Below are 21,495 nucleotides of genomic sequence, written 5' to 3' on the forward strand. Positions count from 1 at the left end.
ACATGTAGGGGGGGTGCCCTAACGAAACATTTTTTTCCACTTTTTATTTTTGCACTTTGTTGGCGTGATTGATATACATATTGGTACCAAATTTCAGCTTTCTAGTGCTAACAGTTACTGAGATTATCCGCGGACGGACGGACGGACGGACGGACGGACGGACGGACAGACAGACATGGCGAAACTATAAGGGTTCCTAGTTGACTACGGAACCCTAAAAAGGGTCAAGTAGCCTTTTGGCTGCGGTCTTGCAAGTGTTTGTTTTTGCTATTGAACGTTTGAAATCAAATCTGCCTGATATTGTTAAATAAATGTCTATCGCTCGCTAATCTTTCATCTCCATTACCAGGTGCTTATTCCACCATATTATCCTCCAATCAGTGTAAACAGGCAGCGCGAGTTTTCTCCGCAGGCACCGTGGGAAAGCCCTGAGGATGTCGGAGGGAAATGATAGCTTGAAGGTAATAACTTCGGATCAGATATCTCGATTAATTGCATGGTCAACTGGTCAACTGAGCATTGGTCGATTAAACGGGAGTAGAGCGAAAAGCTGGTTACAAGTGTAACTAGTTGTAAAATGAAGAAAATTGTAGGTATATAGGTATTAAGACTAGGCTAAGCATGAAACGTATCTGGAAATTTTGTGATTGGTTTAAGGTACAGCGGGGCAAATCTCGACTGGGGAGCAAATGTAGCTGGTCCATTTTTGCCATGTTTTACAATGTTGCATTATTAAATAGAGTGTCCACCGGTTATATATGATAAGCGTGTTCAGAGGATACATGTAGAACTCAACATCATAGTGTAATAATGGAAAAATGGATTAGTTACAATTGCCCTCCTATCGAGATTTGCCCTGTACCCTGGTCAAATAAATAGGTACATAGGTATATCTTGTAAAAATATTAGACGGTCGCAACTGTTGCAAATGTAATGTTCCATCATCATCATCATCCTCCTTGCGTTATCCCGGCATTTGCCACGGCTCATGGGAGTCTGGGGTCTGCACCTGCAGTAACAACTAATGCCAAGATTTGGCGTAGACACTAGTTTTTACGAAAGCGACTGTCATCTGACCTTCCAACCCGAAGGGTAAACTAGACCTTATTGGAATTAGTCCGGTTTCCTCACGATGTTTTCCTTCACTGTTCCATATAGTATTTATTTAAGTTTTAACACAACTCTCTATATTAAGCTTTACATTATATTAAGCGTTTTAAAGCAGGCAAGTCTCGATTTTCTATTTGACAAAGTAAAGAAGCAAATCCATTACCGATTCTATACGCTCATTATTTTTGTATAACGTTTTGTGACTATTGTTTTTCCATGATTGCATAAGTCATTGAAATTTAACAATTATGTCTATTCGGTTAATCAATCGGTCACAGTACTCTACCATATTAAATTCTCGTACACCTCATCTGTTTGTGGCAAAAAAACAAACATTTTAATCGTAATATTTGTCCTATTCGCAAACCTACCGCTTACAAACTTTTCTGCTTTGACTAAAGGTTGACTGGTAGTGAATGCCTTTTGTACATTAAGTTGTTTTTTCTGCAGTAAAGTTTAAATTAATAAATAAACCTCATAAATCGACGGCGATCGTGAGCATTGCGAGAAATTTTAACCACGCATTTCTGAGGCTAAAGGAAAGATTTTTTTTAATTCACATGGGGAAATTTTGCCAAAAAAAATTTTTTTTGAATTTTTTTTTACTGTTTTCTAATGTTATTCATAACACTAGCACTTCAAATGAATTTTGACGTTTTGTTTTTTTTCAATAACCACATTTTTGAAAGCTTTTATTTCGTACTTTTGGACATCTATCAATGAGGATAGTGAGACTAATTCTCCATAATGGCATCAACATCGTTAAAAAAGCCTTTTTTACTGAGTAACAATAAGAAAATATTTCTTTTCAATTGGTCATAAGTGTCATATATAACTCTGAAACTAGGCGAAGTCTAGAAAAGTGTATATGACATTTTAGTCTTAAAATGGGATCAGGAATATGCTCTTAAAGTCTCTCGCAATGCTCACGATCACCGTGTATATGTTTCGTTTCGTGAGCGTTTGTGCCATTCGGCTATGCACCCTGTACAATTAAATATGTACTTTTTTTCATTCTCAAATTTTATTGTTTAGAGAGGCTTTTAATATAAAATTTGGGTACTACTATACATTGTGTAATCTTATATGGTCTTTCCTAATTATCCTATTCTAAAAAAAAACTATTTTTTAAATTTATTTATTTACTGTAAGTTTTTCTTAAATTACATTTACAAAAGTGCCACTATTGTAAACCTCTGGGGTTTATGTAATAGTTAGCGAGATCGCCCGGTCCGATCCGCATTTGCTTAAAACTTAAAACTATTGTTAGGTAGGTACGTTATTTTCCTGTTGAAGCCTGTACTGTATGTATTCTTCACTGTAATTAATTATTCTTTTCTATTCCTACGTTACTTCGAACGCAGATCTTAATATTCTTAATATACCTACCTTACGAGTAATTACATTTGTAAGATCACGGAACTGTGTAATGTTGGTAATTTAAACAATCTCTCCCGCAAACCGACTGTGGTTGGAGCGCTTTGCCAGAGTTGCTTATATAGTTCCGAGTATTCTATCTTCAAATATTTACATTAATTAATAATATATGAAATAGTTTACCAAAAGTCACGCGAGATGGCGCTGTACCAGGAGCAACAATTCCTACATCACGCTATCGAGATTTTTGGGCGGTTACTGCAGAACGTTACATCTCTTCTTCATTTCGACTACCTAGTATTAAAAGGTAGTGTCAGTTGATTTTGAAATTCAAAAGTAGCGCCAAAATTTGCCACCGGTCTGGCCTAGCGCGTAGTGAAGTGATCCCATCTGCTAAGCCGCGGTCCTGGGATCAAATCCCGGTAAGCACTGATATAAGTATTTACATATTATATATAGCTGTGTAATATGAGCTTACAGTGGAACACAATCAATCAATCTGTGGAAGAATATCCTCCATTAAAAAAAAAAGTCGAATAGCTTACTGTCATTGTCCCCTTAACTTTGTATTTGTTAGCCGCGTGTAATAGTATGCTGAAGATGTGTTTGTAATGTGTAATGACGAGCAAATTATTTAAACCAGTAACTTTACAAGAGTAAATAGTATTTACCTGTGCGTGGGAAAAATACTTGGTAGGTTATGACCGCACGAAACTTGTTAATTTTTTTTTATAAGTAATTTTTATTTGTTATTTTACAGATCCTATTCATAGATATGTCAGTATTAATATCAGTCCAATAGTCCATGAATGTAACTGAATTATTTAAGTACCTACTATGTATCGTAGTTTTCAAAATTTAAATAAAAAAATTAAATGATTTCAATGAAAAATACTTAAATGATTTATATAGTTTTTAAACTAATTGCTACCTTAAATAGGTATATTCTATGACACGAAAATGTCTTTATTTTTTTTTTATTGACATATGTAATCAAAGCTACGCTCGGTAAAATTTGTACACCGTATTTACATACTTTCCCCTAAACGAGTCTTTAGTGTTATCTGTGTGATGTAACTGTTTGTGGCGTACTTCGTAATATGAGACTGTATCTAGCCAACGTCACAATCGCTTACGCTTCGTACGCGTATCATAGCTAGCTCTCACTGTCGCTCTTCTGTAGTGACGCGACATGGTGTAAGACCATAGATTCAATATTAAGAAGATCATACCATCCTTTACATTAAAATGCGACCGCCTAAGAACACGCATACACTACACCACTCATAGATGGCGCCACAGAAATGCCTTGTTGCCATCGATTATTTGTAGATTGGTATTAAGTGTCACTTTCACCATAAATCTATGTCAAAAGTGACACTTAACGCCATCTACATGTATAATCGAAAGCTACAAGACATTTTTTTTGTGGCGCCATCTATGTGTGGTGTAGTGTATGCGCGGTCTTAGGTAGTCGCATTTTAATGTATGAGATGGTATGATCTTCTTATATTTAATCTATGGTAAGACCTACAGTAGGGCTAAATGGACGGCTGTCTATCATTTGTCATCATGTCTGTTACGCTCTAACAAGTATGTACCTAAGTGCGAAAGAGACACATGATGTGACAAGTGATAAAAACACGACCATAATTCCGCCACTGAGTGGACGCTTGGAGCGGAGCGTTTGGCGGGGCGTGCGAGCGTGCGTCCAATGCGTCAGCTTAGGACACTTGTATCAGCTTCAATAGTTTAGCATGCACGCCGCACGCCCCGCCGCACGTGTAGGTGAACGCGTACTATGCTTGTGTAAGAGAAATATGACAGGTCGACTGTTAGCGTTTTTGACAGGCGGTAACTGTGAGGTAAACGAGAGGGGGGTGGGCGGTACTTTCAGCGGGGAGCGGGAGTGGCCATACTGTACGATAATACTCTTTATTATACTGTGCCAATACGCAAGAGTGATAGAGATAGAGAGATACGAAAGAGATATTATTATCAGGGATGTAACGGAGTTCTGCTTCTGCTTCCGTTACTGCGGAACTTCCGTTTTGTTTTACACATCCGCTTCTGTTCCGGTTCTGTTATTTTTCAAACGGAAGTTATAACGGATGTCGGAACCTAGCGCGACGGTGGGACATGAGCGGCGTACATCAAAGACCAACAGGTCTATACCTATCATTCGCTCATCTCTCCGCTTGCCACGTGCTGCGATACTAAACATTAATCGCTTCATTCCATTGCGCGCCAATATTTGTCCTGTCCACCTAGTTAGTAGCGAGTGAACAACTATTCAGTGGTGCAGGGCTTATCTACGATCCCCTTAGAAGCTCCCCTTAGATTTGTTTATTAAATACAGTTTACTTCTTTTACAATCACTCCATTTAATTTAAAAATTTAATTGTGTGCTAACAATTACACATATAATTTTTACTGGTTAGTTTTGGATTGTATTATACTACCTACGAGTAAGTTTTCTTTTCGTTTCTAAAACCTTTTACGGCATAATAAAGGTTTAAAAGGATTCTTATGTGATTTTTAGTGATTACCTAAACAACAAACAATCTTAAAGTTCAAGGTGATTTAAATTTTTGGATTGTAATGAATGATATACTTAAGATAAAATATCAGGTAACTTTTCTTTTCGTTTTTAAAACCTAAGTGGGCCTAAAGGCTGATTACAAACTGCTGATTACAGGCTGAACAGTAAACACCTAAAAGTTCTAGGTAAATTAATTAGTTTTGGTTTATGTTATACCTATGTGGTATTTTTTCATTTCGTTTTTAACATCTATAACTTCCGCTTCTGGTTCCGGTTCCGCTTCTGCTTCCGTTAAACTAAATTCAAAACTTCCGCTTCCGCTTCCGGTTCCGTTAAAACCACATCCGTTACATCCCTGATTATTATGAGCGTTTACATGTGCATTCGGCTACGCACGCGCACTGTCGATCGCCACGTAGCGTCAACGATAGTCACTTTGGCTAGGCCGCCTGTCCATTTACATAAATCTTTACCAAAGAATGTAGTTAGATTAATGTTGTTCATTCTGGTTTAAAATGCTTTATTAATTGAGGTTATTACTACTCACTATTTATATTTATTGGAGTATTTTGTGGTTAGAAAGTTTCTATAAATGTCAGTGGTTTATCTCGAGTACGTTTCGTACTTTAGTGGCTATTAGTTAGAGAAATATCAAAGGATGAAGTGGTTCGGTGAGAAATTTTAAAAAGTTAAATCTTTTGGATGTTCCAGCCATTTAGAAAGGCGGAAAATGAATTGTGCAAAAAAATCATATTTATTTTTTACTGCAAATTATGAAAAAACAGCTGTTTTGCGTTTTCGTAGAATTTAATATACTTTTATGGGCTTTGATCTTTCCGCACACATTATAAAATAGCTGAATAATATTATTTTGACATTCTATCGATGATATGTATTTATTATTTTGGGTAATACGATTGTACTTTTAACGAGATAAAAGTTTTATAAAAGTGTAGGTTTTATAAAAGTGTAGGTTTAGGCTTATGTAAGCTTAAACATAAACCAGTCATCCAAGTGTCTATCGTAACGAAAAAAAAAAACATATTTTCTCAACTGTTATCATTTAGCACCCAAAAATGTGACGCCGAATTATCACATCCGCCCGTTGCCTTCACAAATTGACATAACAGATAAAATCTGCTTGGGTTCCGTATGTCATTATATGAATAACTAGCTTTTGCCCGCGGCTTCGCTCGCATTAGAAAGAGACAAAAAGTAGCCTATGTCACTTTCCACCCCTAAAATTATCCCCACTTAAAAAATCACGTCAATTCGTCTCTCCGTTTTACCCTGCAAGACGGAGACGGAGCTTTAATTAATAATTATTTGTAGATAAAATAAGTTTGTCACTACAAAAAAGCGCTATATTAAATCATCTAGAGGACAGTCATTTGCGCCGACATTATTTGTTTAATTTCTATTTTTTTAATGACTCAAATGGCTTCACAGACAAACTTAGGCAGTTTTAAGAACAAAAATCTGCTGTTTTTCCTTAACGAGTAAAATATCCCAGTTAATTCTTTTTTTTAATTTGAACAGATACTTCGTACCTCCTGACACAGATACCTACTTCGTACCTACTATGAGGACTCGACAACTATGTAGGTATTTAGGAACTAAGATTTTATGACATAAATCATTATCATTAAGTACCTATCATGATACTTAATGATAATGACGATATGTCTTAACAAACTGCAAACAATGTAACCGAATGAGTTTAATTAGAAGGTGTCAGAAAGCCGAGTTAAATCGTATCATTATTTCATGCCCTCGAGGCGAGAAAAGGTAACCATTATGTCTGTCAGTTTAAGTTCACGAACTAGCTACTGGGTTTTATTTTAAAGGGACGGATGAAACTTTACCGACGACTTTTACTTATATAATTAATGAAGATAAATCTTAGACATCGATTAATATAATTTTAAATCAAAGGAAAAATGTGAATTTTTACATTCTACGCCTCCGGCAGGACTCGAAACAGAGACTACTTGGATTGCCTTTGCATATGCAAGGTTAGCACATGATTGCCGCGAGAGTATGTCGCCGCGAGATAGACTACCCGTCCTTGTGTCATTAATACAATAAGAAGAAGACGTGTGATCTATCTCGCGGCGACATACTCTCGCGGCAATCATGTGATATCCGTCCTGCCGGCGTATCATGCTTCCAATTTTATCACTTATCCACGTGGATAAGACATCTGTCACTCTCACACTGACATACTTGCCAAAGCGTGACGGATACTTTATCCACGCGGATAAGTGATAAAATTGGAAGCATAATACGCCGGCTGGCATCTGCATAATATATCTGCATATGGTGTGATTTTTTCCATTATTCCTTTGATTTAAAAATACATTGTATCACTCGTAAATGTTTGTGCAAGATAAGAAATAAATCGTTTAACATGTAGGTGTTCTATTTATGCAATTGTGGGCACAAAGAAAGGTAACTAATTATTATTGTTTTATTTTTTACCGTGTAGTTCGGTTAGTAACAATCTATATTTTGACTCTTCAGTTAATCTTGTATGTATATGTACCTTTTCCAAAAAATTTAGTTTTTTTATTAAGCTTAACGGCTCAGCCACGACATTGGTCTAAGCGCGACAGCGGGGAGCGTCGGCCATACATTGGAGCGAGACACAGCGATGGGACTTTTCATTCGCACATATGGCTGCCGCTCACCGCTGTCGCGCTTAGACCAATGTCGTGGCTGGGCCGTAAGACTGACATATATTTAATGTTAGATAATATATTAAATCATAGACTTTTACTTTTTTTAAGAACTCGATAACGATCATTAACATAATTAATACGAATTGATAACTCGATTAGTTTGAGAGCGAACGAGATCACAGTATTTAAGTGAGTTGATTGCTTTTGCTTTTAAATACCCATTTCTATTCAAATTTGAACATAAATATCTGTAGTTTATAGGTAAACTTGATTTGAAGAAAGTACAGGCGTTTTTGAATAACAGTGTGGGTTAACCGATTGTGTATTATGTAAGTACTTCATAATGTGTATTTTAATGTAAATGTCTCAGTTCTTGACATTGTACCAAATGTTGCTACCTAGCTTAGTTTATTTTTTTATTTAGAGATGATAATCACAAAAGACAATTTTCTTCTCAACAGAGGCCACAAAATTATTCATAGATCTTATTATTTTTAAAACCTTTGTTTAAAATAAAATAAATACAGATTATCCAGTAAAATAGTACGTAGTTCTTGACAGTTACGATATGACTAACTACATGGCATAATATTCAGATTCGCTTAATGTCATAGCTAATGCATTGTCCTATCACCCATTTTGGTATTGGCGTTGATTTTAGGAACACCCGGTATACGCGTAAATAATTACTAATGTTATCTAAGTACTCGTAGTGTTGTGTTCCTGCCGGTGAGTAAGGCTGCCAGAGCTCAAAGAGGGTGAGGTGTGCTGATGATGGGAAGACCTACGGAACTAATCGGAAAGCCTAGAACTACGGAAAGTAGTCGGCAACCCGTACCCTCCTTAGAACTTGTACTTAACACAGCAAAAAGGAGTGTACCAACATGTTTCTAATGGGTCGGCAACACGCATGTGACACCCATTAAGTTGCAGGCGTCCATACCGGTGACCGCTTTCCATCAGGCAGGCCGTCTACTTGTTTGCCACCGACGTAGTATAAAAAAGTATGGCCATCTCCCACATTCTCCAACGAACCCTGATCGTAAACGTACTTGAAAGCGTATTTGTCCGTCTGTTAGCGCCATAAAAGTAAAAGTTTCCCCGTAGCCCGTATTGCGTAAACCACAAGAGCTAGTATGACGTGAACGGGTATATCGTACGTCAAACACTTTTACTCCCGACGTAAGTCATGGGCAGATGATGGTACTTTCTCAGAAGGTCGCCATGGACAGAGGAGTGGAGTAGTTACTCGTCTATCTTGTTTTGTATTTTGTTATTTGCAATATTATACCTATGCATTAATGTTGGTTTTTGTTGTAATTATCAGTCTTATCACATACCCATACCTAAATATAATACTATTTTTTGACGTTACATCGTCTCGTTACTACGGGCTGCATGTACGAAAAAGTTGACGCCATTGTCCCGTTCCGCAAGCGAGAGCGCGGCACGGTTGACGTTGTCAACTTGTCACGTCAAACTACCGTGCGTAAGCCATTGTTCCGTTCCGCAAGCGAGAGCGTTGTCACGTCAAACTACCGTCCGTAAGGCTGAGCGCACACGGAGGCGACAGTTGCACGGCGACATTTTTTGTCTCTGTCTTGGACGCATGTAGTAACGACAGAGACAAAAAATGTCGCCGTGCAACTGTCGCCTCCGTGTGCGCCCAGGGTAAACCGACTTTATAGAAAACCAAGTTTTTGCTTAGTCCGGAGATCCGGGTTACAAAAATCCGATAATATCGGATCGGTGCTTAGATATTGATGTGCGCACCAATGTATTGCTAAACGCTTTGTTAAGTACTAAGTAAGTATTTACATGCTAATCGCAAATTATAATTGTTATTTTAAACGTAAGTTTTTGGCCAAAGTTTCTGTAATAATGAATGTTCCTAACATTTGCTTCGATTTCAAATTAAAAAAATAATCATCTCAATTTGATGAGGCATTATTTTACACGTGCATATTTGACACTGTCAACAAAACAATGTACATAATTGAAGTGATTTTATTTTACAATGACCACTCCATAGACTCTGTTCTATCAATAATTAGATAACTATAGTTACACTCTCTTAGTTGACCGGCGTACACGCATGTTTTAACTTACCTATCTATCCAATACTCGTTCAAATATAAATCTTATGTTCTCACAAAAAAGACTCAACATATAACTACAATAATGTGATTGTTTATCTTAAAAGCTTTGACTTAAGTTCATAAAGCTTTATCAAATTATCACCGCATGGCTGATTGATTATCTACTATAGTAATAGTTCTATTATGAAAGTTAACTGTTCGCAAATCCATCTTTTCATCGATGAACACGATGTTTTGAAGAAAGTGAGTAATGGTTGGTGAAATATGGATAGAACTGTGATGTTAGAGACTTGTAAATTTGACACTGACTATAAATGTGTACAATGAGCATATGTTACACTAGTTAAATTAAAACACATCAAACTTGAAAATGTAAAATTAGGTCGAGTTACAACTTTTTTGCACATGACTTACTTTTTACATATGCAGAAATTGTATTTGCAAATATAATAGATAATTAGCTATAGTTTGTATTTCCGGATGAAATTTAAAATGACATACACCAGCTACTTCCAATATTTTTTTGTTACTTCAAATAAAATAATTGTAACGTTTTTACTTTTCAATTGTTTTACTTCTTAGTTACTTTCAAATGTTACCATCTTTTGATTAAGTAGTCAAAAATATATTTGTTTTTTCTTTTAATCCGGCTATATTTACAACATTTGACTACAGTATTATGTATAAAAAAAGTGGGTTAAAATGTGAGATAACAATTACCCTTATATCTTTCTCGAAATTTACTAAAGTTTTTAATTACAGGTATTTCTCAGTGATATTCTTATTTCCCAAACAACTTATAGAAGCTTTTAAATCATTTATATATTCAAGGTAATTACATAAAAGTGGGTTGTGCAAGCAGCCTTCACGGCTGAATGCAAATGTAACATATATCGCTATTTTGTAACCATATTTACATATGACGTTGAAAGTTCATATTTTTTAACAGAATGTGGTTTATGATAAATCTAAGTAATTTTTTTAGTTGATATTTTTGTCAAATTGTGACACTGGTTAGTAAATTGGCCTCGCAGGTTCGTAATATTTTGTAAGATTAAATCAATTCTTATGTTAATGTTTTTCAAATTTCAATTTCAATACAAAATATCAATCGATTAACTCTTTCTTTATTGAAGATTACATGAAATAGACAAACACGTAAATGGGTGAAAAATGTAATGTCCATAATTTGTAAGAACCTGGACAATCTGTCCTATTTTAAATTTTCTTTATTCTATTTTTGAGATTCAAACATTGAATTTTTACTCTAAAAATGCAAGGTGATTATGATGTTAACTCAAAAAAATCGTTCTCAATTCCCATATAATATGAGTACACAATAGATGATATCGACATATAAATACTAGTACCTGTACATTTCGCATATCGCATGGGCCTCGACAATCAAGAAGCGCCTAGTTGACACCCTTTCACCACAATATCGTTAAAGATCACAGGCCAGCGACCCCGATCGCGCGATTTACATTTTACATCGGTACGTGTGTACGAGGCCTAATGCTTGTGCCATTAGTAAACCACGCTTAACATGTGTTTACAAGCAAACTCTTTCTAAACTGTCTATCATCTTTAAAGTTTCACACGATTGTGTAAATGTGTATAGGTATTAACCCGGATATAATATATAAATGATCACGATCATCATCATACCATACAATTTACCAACATGTCAGCTAGCAGCTTTGTCGTAAAGGACGTTAATGATGCTACATGATATTGTTTGCAAGTTCTCACCCGAGAAGATGCCTTTCTATGTTTCTTTTTACAAACTTTTTGTGTAATTTTATTTTCCGTCCCTGTAGCTGCGTAAAAATATTTCCTCTTTTACTCTATTGTGTTATCCACAATTGAATGGACAGCTAAAAGATGTTGGTTCTACCACGCCTCTTAAATTGTCGATAATATCGGATACAATGTTGCATGGCGGAGAATTGACCTCATCATCCAGTTCAAATCTACTATCACCATTGTCCGACTAGTATTTGATGCTTCCTCTATCTGAAGTAATTGTTTTTTTTTTAATTTACCGGTGTAATCTGTACAATTCATAAAGTTGTTTGGTAATTATCATTCTATACTTACCAAGATTTTATATAATTAATATTTGGTGAAACAAAAAAAATGTCTCACCCAACTTTCCTCAGTATTTCTTCGAAGAATCAGTTACGTCTAGAATTTTACTATGAACCACTATCATTGATTAAGCACTTCATTCACAATCTTATGCAAACGCACGCCCGACTGCACCCAGCCTTGACTGTGCTATTGATCCAAATGTCAATGGCTGACAACAGGTACAAAAAGATCTTTTGTATGGGCCGTGTGCATTTGGCGTCTCATCAAAGGTCAGGTGCGACATGTGTGATAGTTTGACAATAGCGAACAATAGGATGACAAATTCAGGTTTAAATTAAGTGCTACTGTTGAATCTTTGAAAAATCGCTACTTAGAGTATGAGTGGAAAGATAAAAGATTCGTCGAAGCTCCTCGTTATAGAATAGATAAGTTATGGTATGGTACAATACAATGCCTCCAGGGTCTATTTTAGATATTAGCTAGCTTTTATATTTAGTCTTAGTTTTATATATAATTATATAAATAGCCGTATACTCGTCAAAATAGTTACAACTACATTTTTAGCTAAAACCGCGACCGCGACCGCGTAAAGTGGCGTGCTCTTGTGTTGGAGGCCAAGACTCACTTTGGGTCGTCGCGCCAAAAAAGTAAGTAAGTAAGTACATTTTTAGCTATCCATTTTCATATATTTCCTTTAAAATGTATTTGTTGTTTGAAAGCTCCATTATTGATATTGCTATTTAGTTGCCTAATATTAATGACAACTGCTTGATAAGTATCAACCTATCCCTTATCAAACCACTTTGGTATTAAGTTACCTAAGATTTGAAACGTGTCTACATTAATATTGTCAATGCCTACCTATTATCGACATATTATGAAAATATAGTAAGAAAATTGTATATTCTTACTTGGTTAATGGTCAAGATTAAAGCTTGAACACTACATTGAAGCGGGGCTGGAGAAAGTTGCACAAGTACATATCGAGAGACAACCTTTAGAGGGCTGGATGTAGGTAGTTATTTGTAATGAAACCTAACTTTCATTCGTATTAATGCGTCACTGGAAAATTATATTTAATTAACGAAGTACCAAGGTAAAAATGAACTTGACTTCATATTTTGTCATATATGTTAATGCTTATGTAGACACGATTTTCAAATAAGAGGAGCTTATAACGAAGTTAAAGAGCAAGTTATGTAAAAGGAACTGTATTACCTATATAAATAAATAATAATAATAAATATTGGGGACACCTTACACAGATCAACTTAGCCCCAAACTAAGCAAAGCTTGTACTATGGGTGCTAAGCGACGATATACATACTTAAATAGATAAATATATACTTATATACATAGAAAACATCCATGACTCAGGAACAAACATCTGTGCTCATCACACAAATAAATGCCCTTACTGGGATTCGAACCCAGGACCGCGACTTAGCAGGCAGGGTCACTACCGACTGAGCCAGACCGGTCGGATATAAAAGGCTAATAATTTTGACCTTAGTTGGTTTATTACTCGTAATCGAAAATTATTTCTTTTGATACTTTTTCGCCATGTGCCATTTTAGGGAAACATTTGAGAGTGTTAAGACTTCTTAGGTGCTCTTGCCTCAATTTTAAGTACCTAAAGAAACTCATTCCCCTTAATTTATTACATACTAGCTTTTCCCGCGGCTCGCGTTATTTCGAAAATCGTGGAATGCTCTATACAAACTTGCAACCCTCATTTTAGGGAAGTGGGGGATTATAAAGAGACAAAAAGCAGCCTACGCCGCCCTCCATCCCTTCAACTATCTCCACTTAAACAATCACGTCAATACGTCGCTTTGTTTTACCGTGAAAGACGGACAAAGAAACAGACACACACACTTTCCCATTTATAATATTAGTATGGATTTTTTTTCCATATATTGCAATATTCGCGATAAACTAAGTATCCTACTTATTTATATATTAATTATCTTTATAAGATCTGCAATATTTTGCTAACCGATTTACTCACGACCACCCTCGACATACCTACTTTCACATTTATAATATTAGTAGTATTGGTCAGCAAGCATTACCTAATGAGACGACACGGAAGCCAGAAACGCGATACTGGCCCAGCATACATAACTCACGAGTTTGATGTAGCTGTGACATAATTGTATCACTTTCAGTGCCCTATATAAAACACGAAGTACATCTACCTACTAGTGTACCTTTCTATAAGACAGTTGTGTTGTGAAGAATGGAAAATATAATCTTAAATATCATACTTTACTTATTAGGTTTTATTTTAAGAACTACATCTTACATTAATAATGCCGCACCTTTTATTGGTCTTCTCTGTTTGACCTAAAGGTTGAATGGTAGGGAATACCATGTAGCATTAAGTCCGCCTTTTGTAACTGTATATTTTTACTGTACGAATAAAGTTTAAATAAATAAATATTACTAAACAATTAAAACTATAAAATTATACCTCAAAATAAAACTAAATAACAAACTAATAATTAACTACAAAAATAAAATAAAAATAAAACTGTTATAAAGGGTAAACCCCGTCCAATAATTCGGTCTGCGGCTTAGACCCCATGACGCTGGCGGCGTTACCTCTGTATATAAGTTACATGGGGCCCAAATAAAAACATTGTGACAAAAGTAAAGAAAACACATGCCCCAAGTACAAGGTAGTAATGATAAAAGGTATGTCACTCTTATTGGTATTTACCGATATAAAAAAAAAATCTTTAGTGATAAATTCGTAGTTAATTTTGTATATCGTTCCATTAATGCAAATATATCGACTAAGTGACTTTTTGACGAAATTGAGTTTTTCAATCAAAGGCTACAATAATAAATTGTGAAGCTTAAATAAATACCTGGTTAAAGAACCTGCCTGGGCTTAGCCAGAATGTGAATCATTTTCTATGGCTCTTATATCGAAAATTAATGATAAATATAGACCACCATACTCATCGTTCACCACGATTCTCATCTTAGGCACTGGTCCCACCGCGAGCTAGTAAGCTATGAGCTAACGGCTATAAAAACGAACAAGATATAAGCACTCCCGTGCAAATAAAAGAGACACGACTATTTTGATAGCTTACGTCTGGGCTAGTAACTATAAACATCGCCGTGTCTCTTTTATTTACACGGAAGTGATTATCTTTTGTTCGTTTTTATAGCCGATATCTCATAGCTTACTAGCTCGCGGTGGGACCAGTGCCATAGCTACGCACAATGGTTAGCAAAATTTCTAATGGCTCTTATCTCAATAACCCTGATACCCTGAACAAGTCCTCGTTAAAATTATCATAACCAATAGGGTCAATTATTTATGTTTTATTTGTGGGTCACACCAAAACGCCCACGCCTGGCTTTCACTACTCAATGGACCATGACTCACAAAAATCGTCTGATGTCAACTTTTATGTTGAGTACATCTTCCTCGTAAAATGCAGACATTCTTTAGAGTTGACTAGTAGCTTACATAACAAGACTTGCCTGATTAATATGTAAGATGCTGACAGAACTTTACAAAATCCACTACCTGTACATTGAAGTCCCATGTTTCTGTTCCTACTGTGTAGTGACAGAATAAAAGCTATGTGTTAGATGAAAATTATTTTTAGTTATTAATATTATTAATAATATTTATAAAAAGTACCATAAAAGTTACTTGCAGCTTTTGCTAAATATATATCGGTAGATTAGGTAGGTCCTATGTCACAAATTAGAACGGCATTTTTATCGATAATTGTCGTCCTACTCCGTGTTTACCTCATCTGAATAATGTGATACGAAAAAATCTTAGTTAAAACCATCTTTTATAAATTTTAAGGCATTTATTTATACGAGTATGGCACTACAAGTCTTTATCTTTACCATGAAACCTTATTTAAACTTAACTTGCGACAAAAACTCGATTCATTTTTTATCAGGCAACCTGTCCTAATAAAAGTCACTATAATATGTCGGTAATCGTGAAGGGTCGTTCGGAGGCACCTCACACACGATTCTACTACCTGTACTTTTTAATAAATCTCTTTGACTATTTTTTTGTATATTTACGTCTTTAAAACCACTTAGTAGCTTCTTAGGTTTATAAGTGTATTGTGTATTAAGGCCCACATTTAAATATCGTTATTTTTTTTCTACTTTTTGCCATCAACGACGTTTAAAAACAACCACGCGTATAGACGTGCAAATCAATAGAAACGATAACAAGCAGAGACTGCTTATAAGTGAGCGTGCACGGGAAAACGCCCCATTTTTTGTCAGTTTGTCAGTTTATTCATATAAAGATACAAGTAAATCGCCTTAACCGACAAAGTCGGACGTTTACTAAGCACACTCACATATGTTAAAAAATTTGGCTAAAATCGCTTTACAAAACGCAAAAAACTAATTTCAGAACGTTCGAAAACTATTATTGTTAAACATTTTTTTATCAGTCAACCTGTCCTAATAAAAGTCACATAATAATGTCGGTAATCGTCAAGGGTCGTTCGGCAGGCGCCTCACGCACCTGCCCTAACGGCCAGGTAGGCTACTAACCGATTGAACTACATTCTGCATACTTTCTTTACGACCATTTGCATGTCATGTCCTTTTATGGTGTGTTTGTAATCATTGGCGTATTTATAGTATCCTAATTAGAAGTGGAAGAGGTTAGGACAATAAAGACCTAGTTTAGTAAGACTACTGGGAAATGTCTTAGTAATAATAACGATTAAGTTTAATGATCTTAACTTTTTTTTTGTTGATATTTATTTAATAATAATTAATGGTTATCAATCACTAAAAGCACTAAAATTAAAATCTTACAAATAAATAAAACCAAATTATAACTAAGTAACATGATCTAAACTAAATAAGTAGAAGGAATCAAAAGCACACTCTGGATGATATTTTTATTTTGAGTTAGGTTATTGAGGTGCATGACGTGAAGTGAATATTTCAAACAAAAATAAAAAGTCTTTAGATCTCGAGGGTCAAAAATTCTGGTAATTTTGGTAATTTAGCACAAACGAGTTTATTACACATTTGGAAATTTCACTCAAATACTAGTTAATTTAACTTAAATACCTCCGAATATAAGGTTTTTAACCTTGCTTTCAACATAATTATAATACTATATTATCCAATAAGAACAAGGTCGCTTAGTGTGAAGAAATTCAACGTGTGACAGCTACCTATTTGTTTCTTTCCATTGTAAATTATAATATTTATAATGCAATAGTGACAAATGATAATTTAATAAGTTTATGCGTCATTATTGAACGATTTCATAAGTGTGAATGGCATGTTTGTCAAAGTACTCAAGTAGTATGCCTTTAAAAACTCTATGAATGGTCTGAAGATTCTCGAAGTCCTTCAGTTTGTCCTTTGTACAACTGGCCATTTCAAAACCACTATTTTTAATGTCTGCGTACTTCCAAAACGCGCAAAAAAATCGTCTTATAAGCATTGAGACTACTACTCAACGAAGTCAAGCTTACCGATACCGACTTGCCGAGTTTATTTAGCAACGAATTCGGTCGATCGAATCGATTGGAATCGATCAATCAAAAACACGATGTATCGGAAATTGCATGCTTTTTTGCCTACGCAGCTACGGTAAAGTTTTTTTTATAGGGGAAAGTGTCGATACAGTCTAGGATGAAGCATATTTACTCAAAAATGTCTATTCACAAGTTATTATTATACAGATGGGTGTAAGTAAAAACTTATAGAAGTATATGTATTGCATTTTTTATGTTCGCTCAGTATCGCACAGATTACACCAGAGCTTAAGTTTTTTTTTTTTTTTTTATGGGATAGGAGGCAAACGAGCAGACAGGTCGCCTGATGGTAATTTTGCAATCGTTCAATGTCAGCGGGCATTAGTCTGTGTCCGAATTCGTACCCTGCGGCAGTGATGTATGAGTCGCGCACTTTATCTGTCACTGTCACTATTATACTGTAGCTATCAACTTATCAAGCGATTGAGCGAGCTTAGCGTGTTATCGATTGATTGAGATCTTCGGAAGCTTAACATGATTTTCTCTTTCTATTATCTGAAACACTCTTCCTCGAAGAGAGTTTTTTGTTAGTTAATTTGTTAGATCCTCGAAATTACCTTAGCATTTTATTTGGATTAGTAGGTATTCTTCCAATTCTAATTAAATAAATAAATAAATATAAATATTGGGGGACACCTTACACAGATCAACTTAGCCCCAAACTAAGCAAAACTTGTACTATGGGTGCTAAGCGACGATATACATACTTAAATAGATAAATACATACTTATATACATAGAAAACATCCATGACTCAGGAACAAATATCTGTGCTCATCACACAAATAAATGCCCTTACCGGGATTCGAACCTGGGACCGCGGCTCAGCAGGCAGGGTCACTACCGACTGAGCCAGACCGGTCGTCAAATTTGAAAGTTTTTATTTAATTCCTACTCAGAGACACAAAAATATTCCACAAACATTTTTTAAACATTTTTCCTCCATTCAGGATCAAAAGAGCTAGAGAATTTGAGCAAAAATATCATAGAATATTCCGGCCCACCAGAATACATATACATACATACGTAGTATACATATAATGTGTAGTTTAAATGTAAGTATTTTTTATAAGACAGTAGGCAAACTAGCGGACAGATCACTTGTAATAAAATAAAACCAAACGATTTTCACAAAAAAACGCAAAAATGTGAATTACGTACAAATTCGTGCCTTTTTTTTACTACTACTACTGAGTATTTTTTTTTGTTGCACTGCAAGTAAGACTCATACAACTCATACATAACAGCAATTGACAGCAACTTCAGCGCATTTCCGTGATCCGTCACGTTCGGCTCATCTTTCACTTTCCTCAGATTCGTAAAAGCTAATTAAAACCACAACGTTAATTGTTACGTCATTACGTCGTGACTCGTGATGGCCACGGTAATCTCAATCCACGATTTGACGTAGGTTATGGTGATGTGAACTTTCGCGGTTTTTTATATTTCATCGTGTTTTTATCTTTTAATTGTGCGTTTATTACAAACGTTTTTTTGAGAATAATGAATGTTTTCTACTTAGATATGTATTTTTTTTATCTATTACCAACTATTAAGCTAAAATACTAAGAAATATTAGTATTTTTTAGTATCAGGTATCTTTAAAAGTATCAAGAATTTAAAGTGTCTGAAAATGCATAGGTATTATAGGTATAACATCCTCGGACTAGAGATATTCTTGTGAAAAAAATTGTGTTGTAGAGGATCTAAAATTGTTTTGTTACAATTATGACTACTTTAGTAAACTTTTATACAATAGTTACTCATAATTATATATATCTGAAATGTTTATTTTTTTATTCAACTGGGCCTCTGGAATTCCAAGTATTTACTCGAAATAAGCACAAACAAAAATTATATAACCCGCAATTATTTCGGCTTACAATTGTAATGTATTGTATTGTAATGGCGTGGCAATCGCGTTAGCTCCGTGTATTCGGCTAAGCTGGCCGTTTAACTATGCTTGCACGGATGTCACACGCTTTCCTATGTCGCATATAGAGTCGCTAGAGCGTGGTAGAGAATTTTATGAATGTGTAATTGATTATATATTTTTGGTGTAAGATATAAAAATGCTTAATATGTTTCAATCGCTTCTACGATTTGTTATGAAATGTCGTAAATTGTAATGATTATAAATTTTAAACATTGACAGAATTTTTTCAAATGTAATTTGCAGCATAATCAGCCCATAATAAAACACAAATCAAAATATTCAACAAAAATTATTTGATTGTGCAAAATAGTAAACTTGTAAAGGAAGTGTAAGGTACAGGCCCGGTGCCTAAGGCACTGGTCCCACCGCGAGCTAGTAAGCTATGAGCTATCGGCTATACAATACTAACGAACAAAATATAAGCATTCCCGTGCAAATAAAAGAGACACGGCGATATTGGTAGCTCACCGCTGGGCGAGTAACTATAAACATCGCCGTGTCTCTTTTATTTGCACGGGAGTGCTTATCTTTTGTTCGTTTTTATAGCCGATAGCTCATAGCTTACTAGCTCGCGGTGAGACCAGTGCCTAACAAAGCCCATTTTTTCAATTTCAAATACAAACATTTTTAATTTCAAAAATCGTGACAGTGATGTATTGTTTTGTGAGCCAAAGATACGTAGGTTTAAACAATTTTGCTGTACCTAGTTTTCTTAAAATTCATAGATTTATTCTTGTGTTAATAAATAATAGGCAACTTGACTGCAGGTACTTAAAATATTTTATACCATGCACGAAACAAAGCATCAGATAATTATAAGAAAAACGGGGACAGAAGTTATTTTTAATTACAGTTTATATTTTATAAATCAGATAGAATACATAAAGTAAATCAGTTGACCGTGACGTCACTCAATTCGATTTCATATTAATTCCATATTAGCAAGTCGTTCAAAATCGTTTTGACAGTTTTCAAAAAGAAGCTGATTTGACTAGGAGGAAAGTAGCCTATTATATGGGTCAGGTACCTTATTCTAATATGTATTTACTTAAATTAATTCACCGGTAAATGTAGTGAAAATACTGGCAAAGTTAAGTATGCACGGCAAGTACTGGACGAGAGAAACGGAAGCGCACGGCAGTTGCGAGTCTTATCCGCATGCGTCCTTTCGCGAACACGTCACGGCGACCTACTTATTTGTAATATTTTTATTTATTACATCGTATAAAAAACTATTAAACGTCATAGATAAATTGTCATATTAAAAATGTATACCTATACAATCCTCGTTTTTTGATATAGGTATCTTCAAAAACTTATTTTGTGTTTTCACTTGCAAAAAAAAATTGTGTGGTCCTTTCAGAAACACGTCACGGCGACCTACTTATTTATAATATTTATGTTCGCCTTATTTAAAAAAAAAACTCCTTCAAATTTTTTTGTTGTTTTCACTTGAAAAAAATCAAAATTTTATGAGGCGTTCACGTAATAATTACAGTAAAAATGGTTATAAAATTGAAGTAACCGGCACTTTACGTGAAAATTTCCGCTCATTACACGCAATTAAAACGGTTAGCACAAACATACAAAGTGCTTAATTATTCATAAACGACGAAATTTCTACTATCTTTAACTTAACTGGCAGTTTGATTACTGAAGATCGATAAAACTTTCACTTAAAAAAGTTAAACTTTTTTATTAAAAAAAAATGCTTACCCAAAAAATGAGCCTCATGGTATCCGAGTGCACAGCACAATTAAAAAAAATAAAATTAAAAAGTAAAACAGCACAGCACAGGCGCGTCGCAGCGCGCGTCACTTCGGACTGAAGTGAGGCTGCGCCGGCGACGGTTGGCGAAGAAAGTCAACCTTCACATTCGGATTATGTAAAGATGGTCGGGCTGTGAGGTTAGAGTGCAGTAATTAGGAGTATGGGTATTGTTCTGAATGTGATTTTTGATTGATGTCGGTCTTCATTTGGGTGAGGAGTTTATGTTTGAGCTTTAAGCTTAACTGATGTTAATGTTTTGTAATTCGTTCAGGCTATTGTAACTTAGATTGTTTTGGATTCTTGATGTTCAAATCGATGATTTA

General features: G+C 35.1%; 1 protein-coding gene across 1 annotated transcript in view; it reads right to left on the reverse strand.

Moving 5' to 3' along the window:
• Positions 1-21,218, reverse strand: part of LOC125234446 (alpha-protein kinase 1-like) — a 73,102-nt gene extending 51,884 nt beyond the window's left edge. The window contains 1 exon segment of the mRNA XM_048140692.1: positions 21,119-21,218. Coding sequence (XP_047996649.1) covers positions 21,119-21,136 — 18 coding nt within the window. The 5' untranslated portion in view covers positions 21,137-21,218.
• Positions 21,219-21,495: the final 277 nt, after the last annotated feature.

The sequence above is a fragment of the Leguminivora glycinivorella genome, chromosome 16 (assembly GCF_023078275.1).
Source record: "Leguminivora glycinivorella isolate SPB_JAAS2020 chromosome 16, LegGlyc_1.1, whole genome shotgun sequence".
NCBI lineage: Eukaryota > Metazoa > Arthropoda > Insecta > Lepidoptera > Tortricidae > Leguminivora > Leguminivora glycinivorella.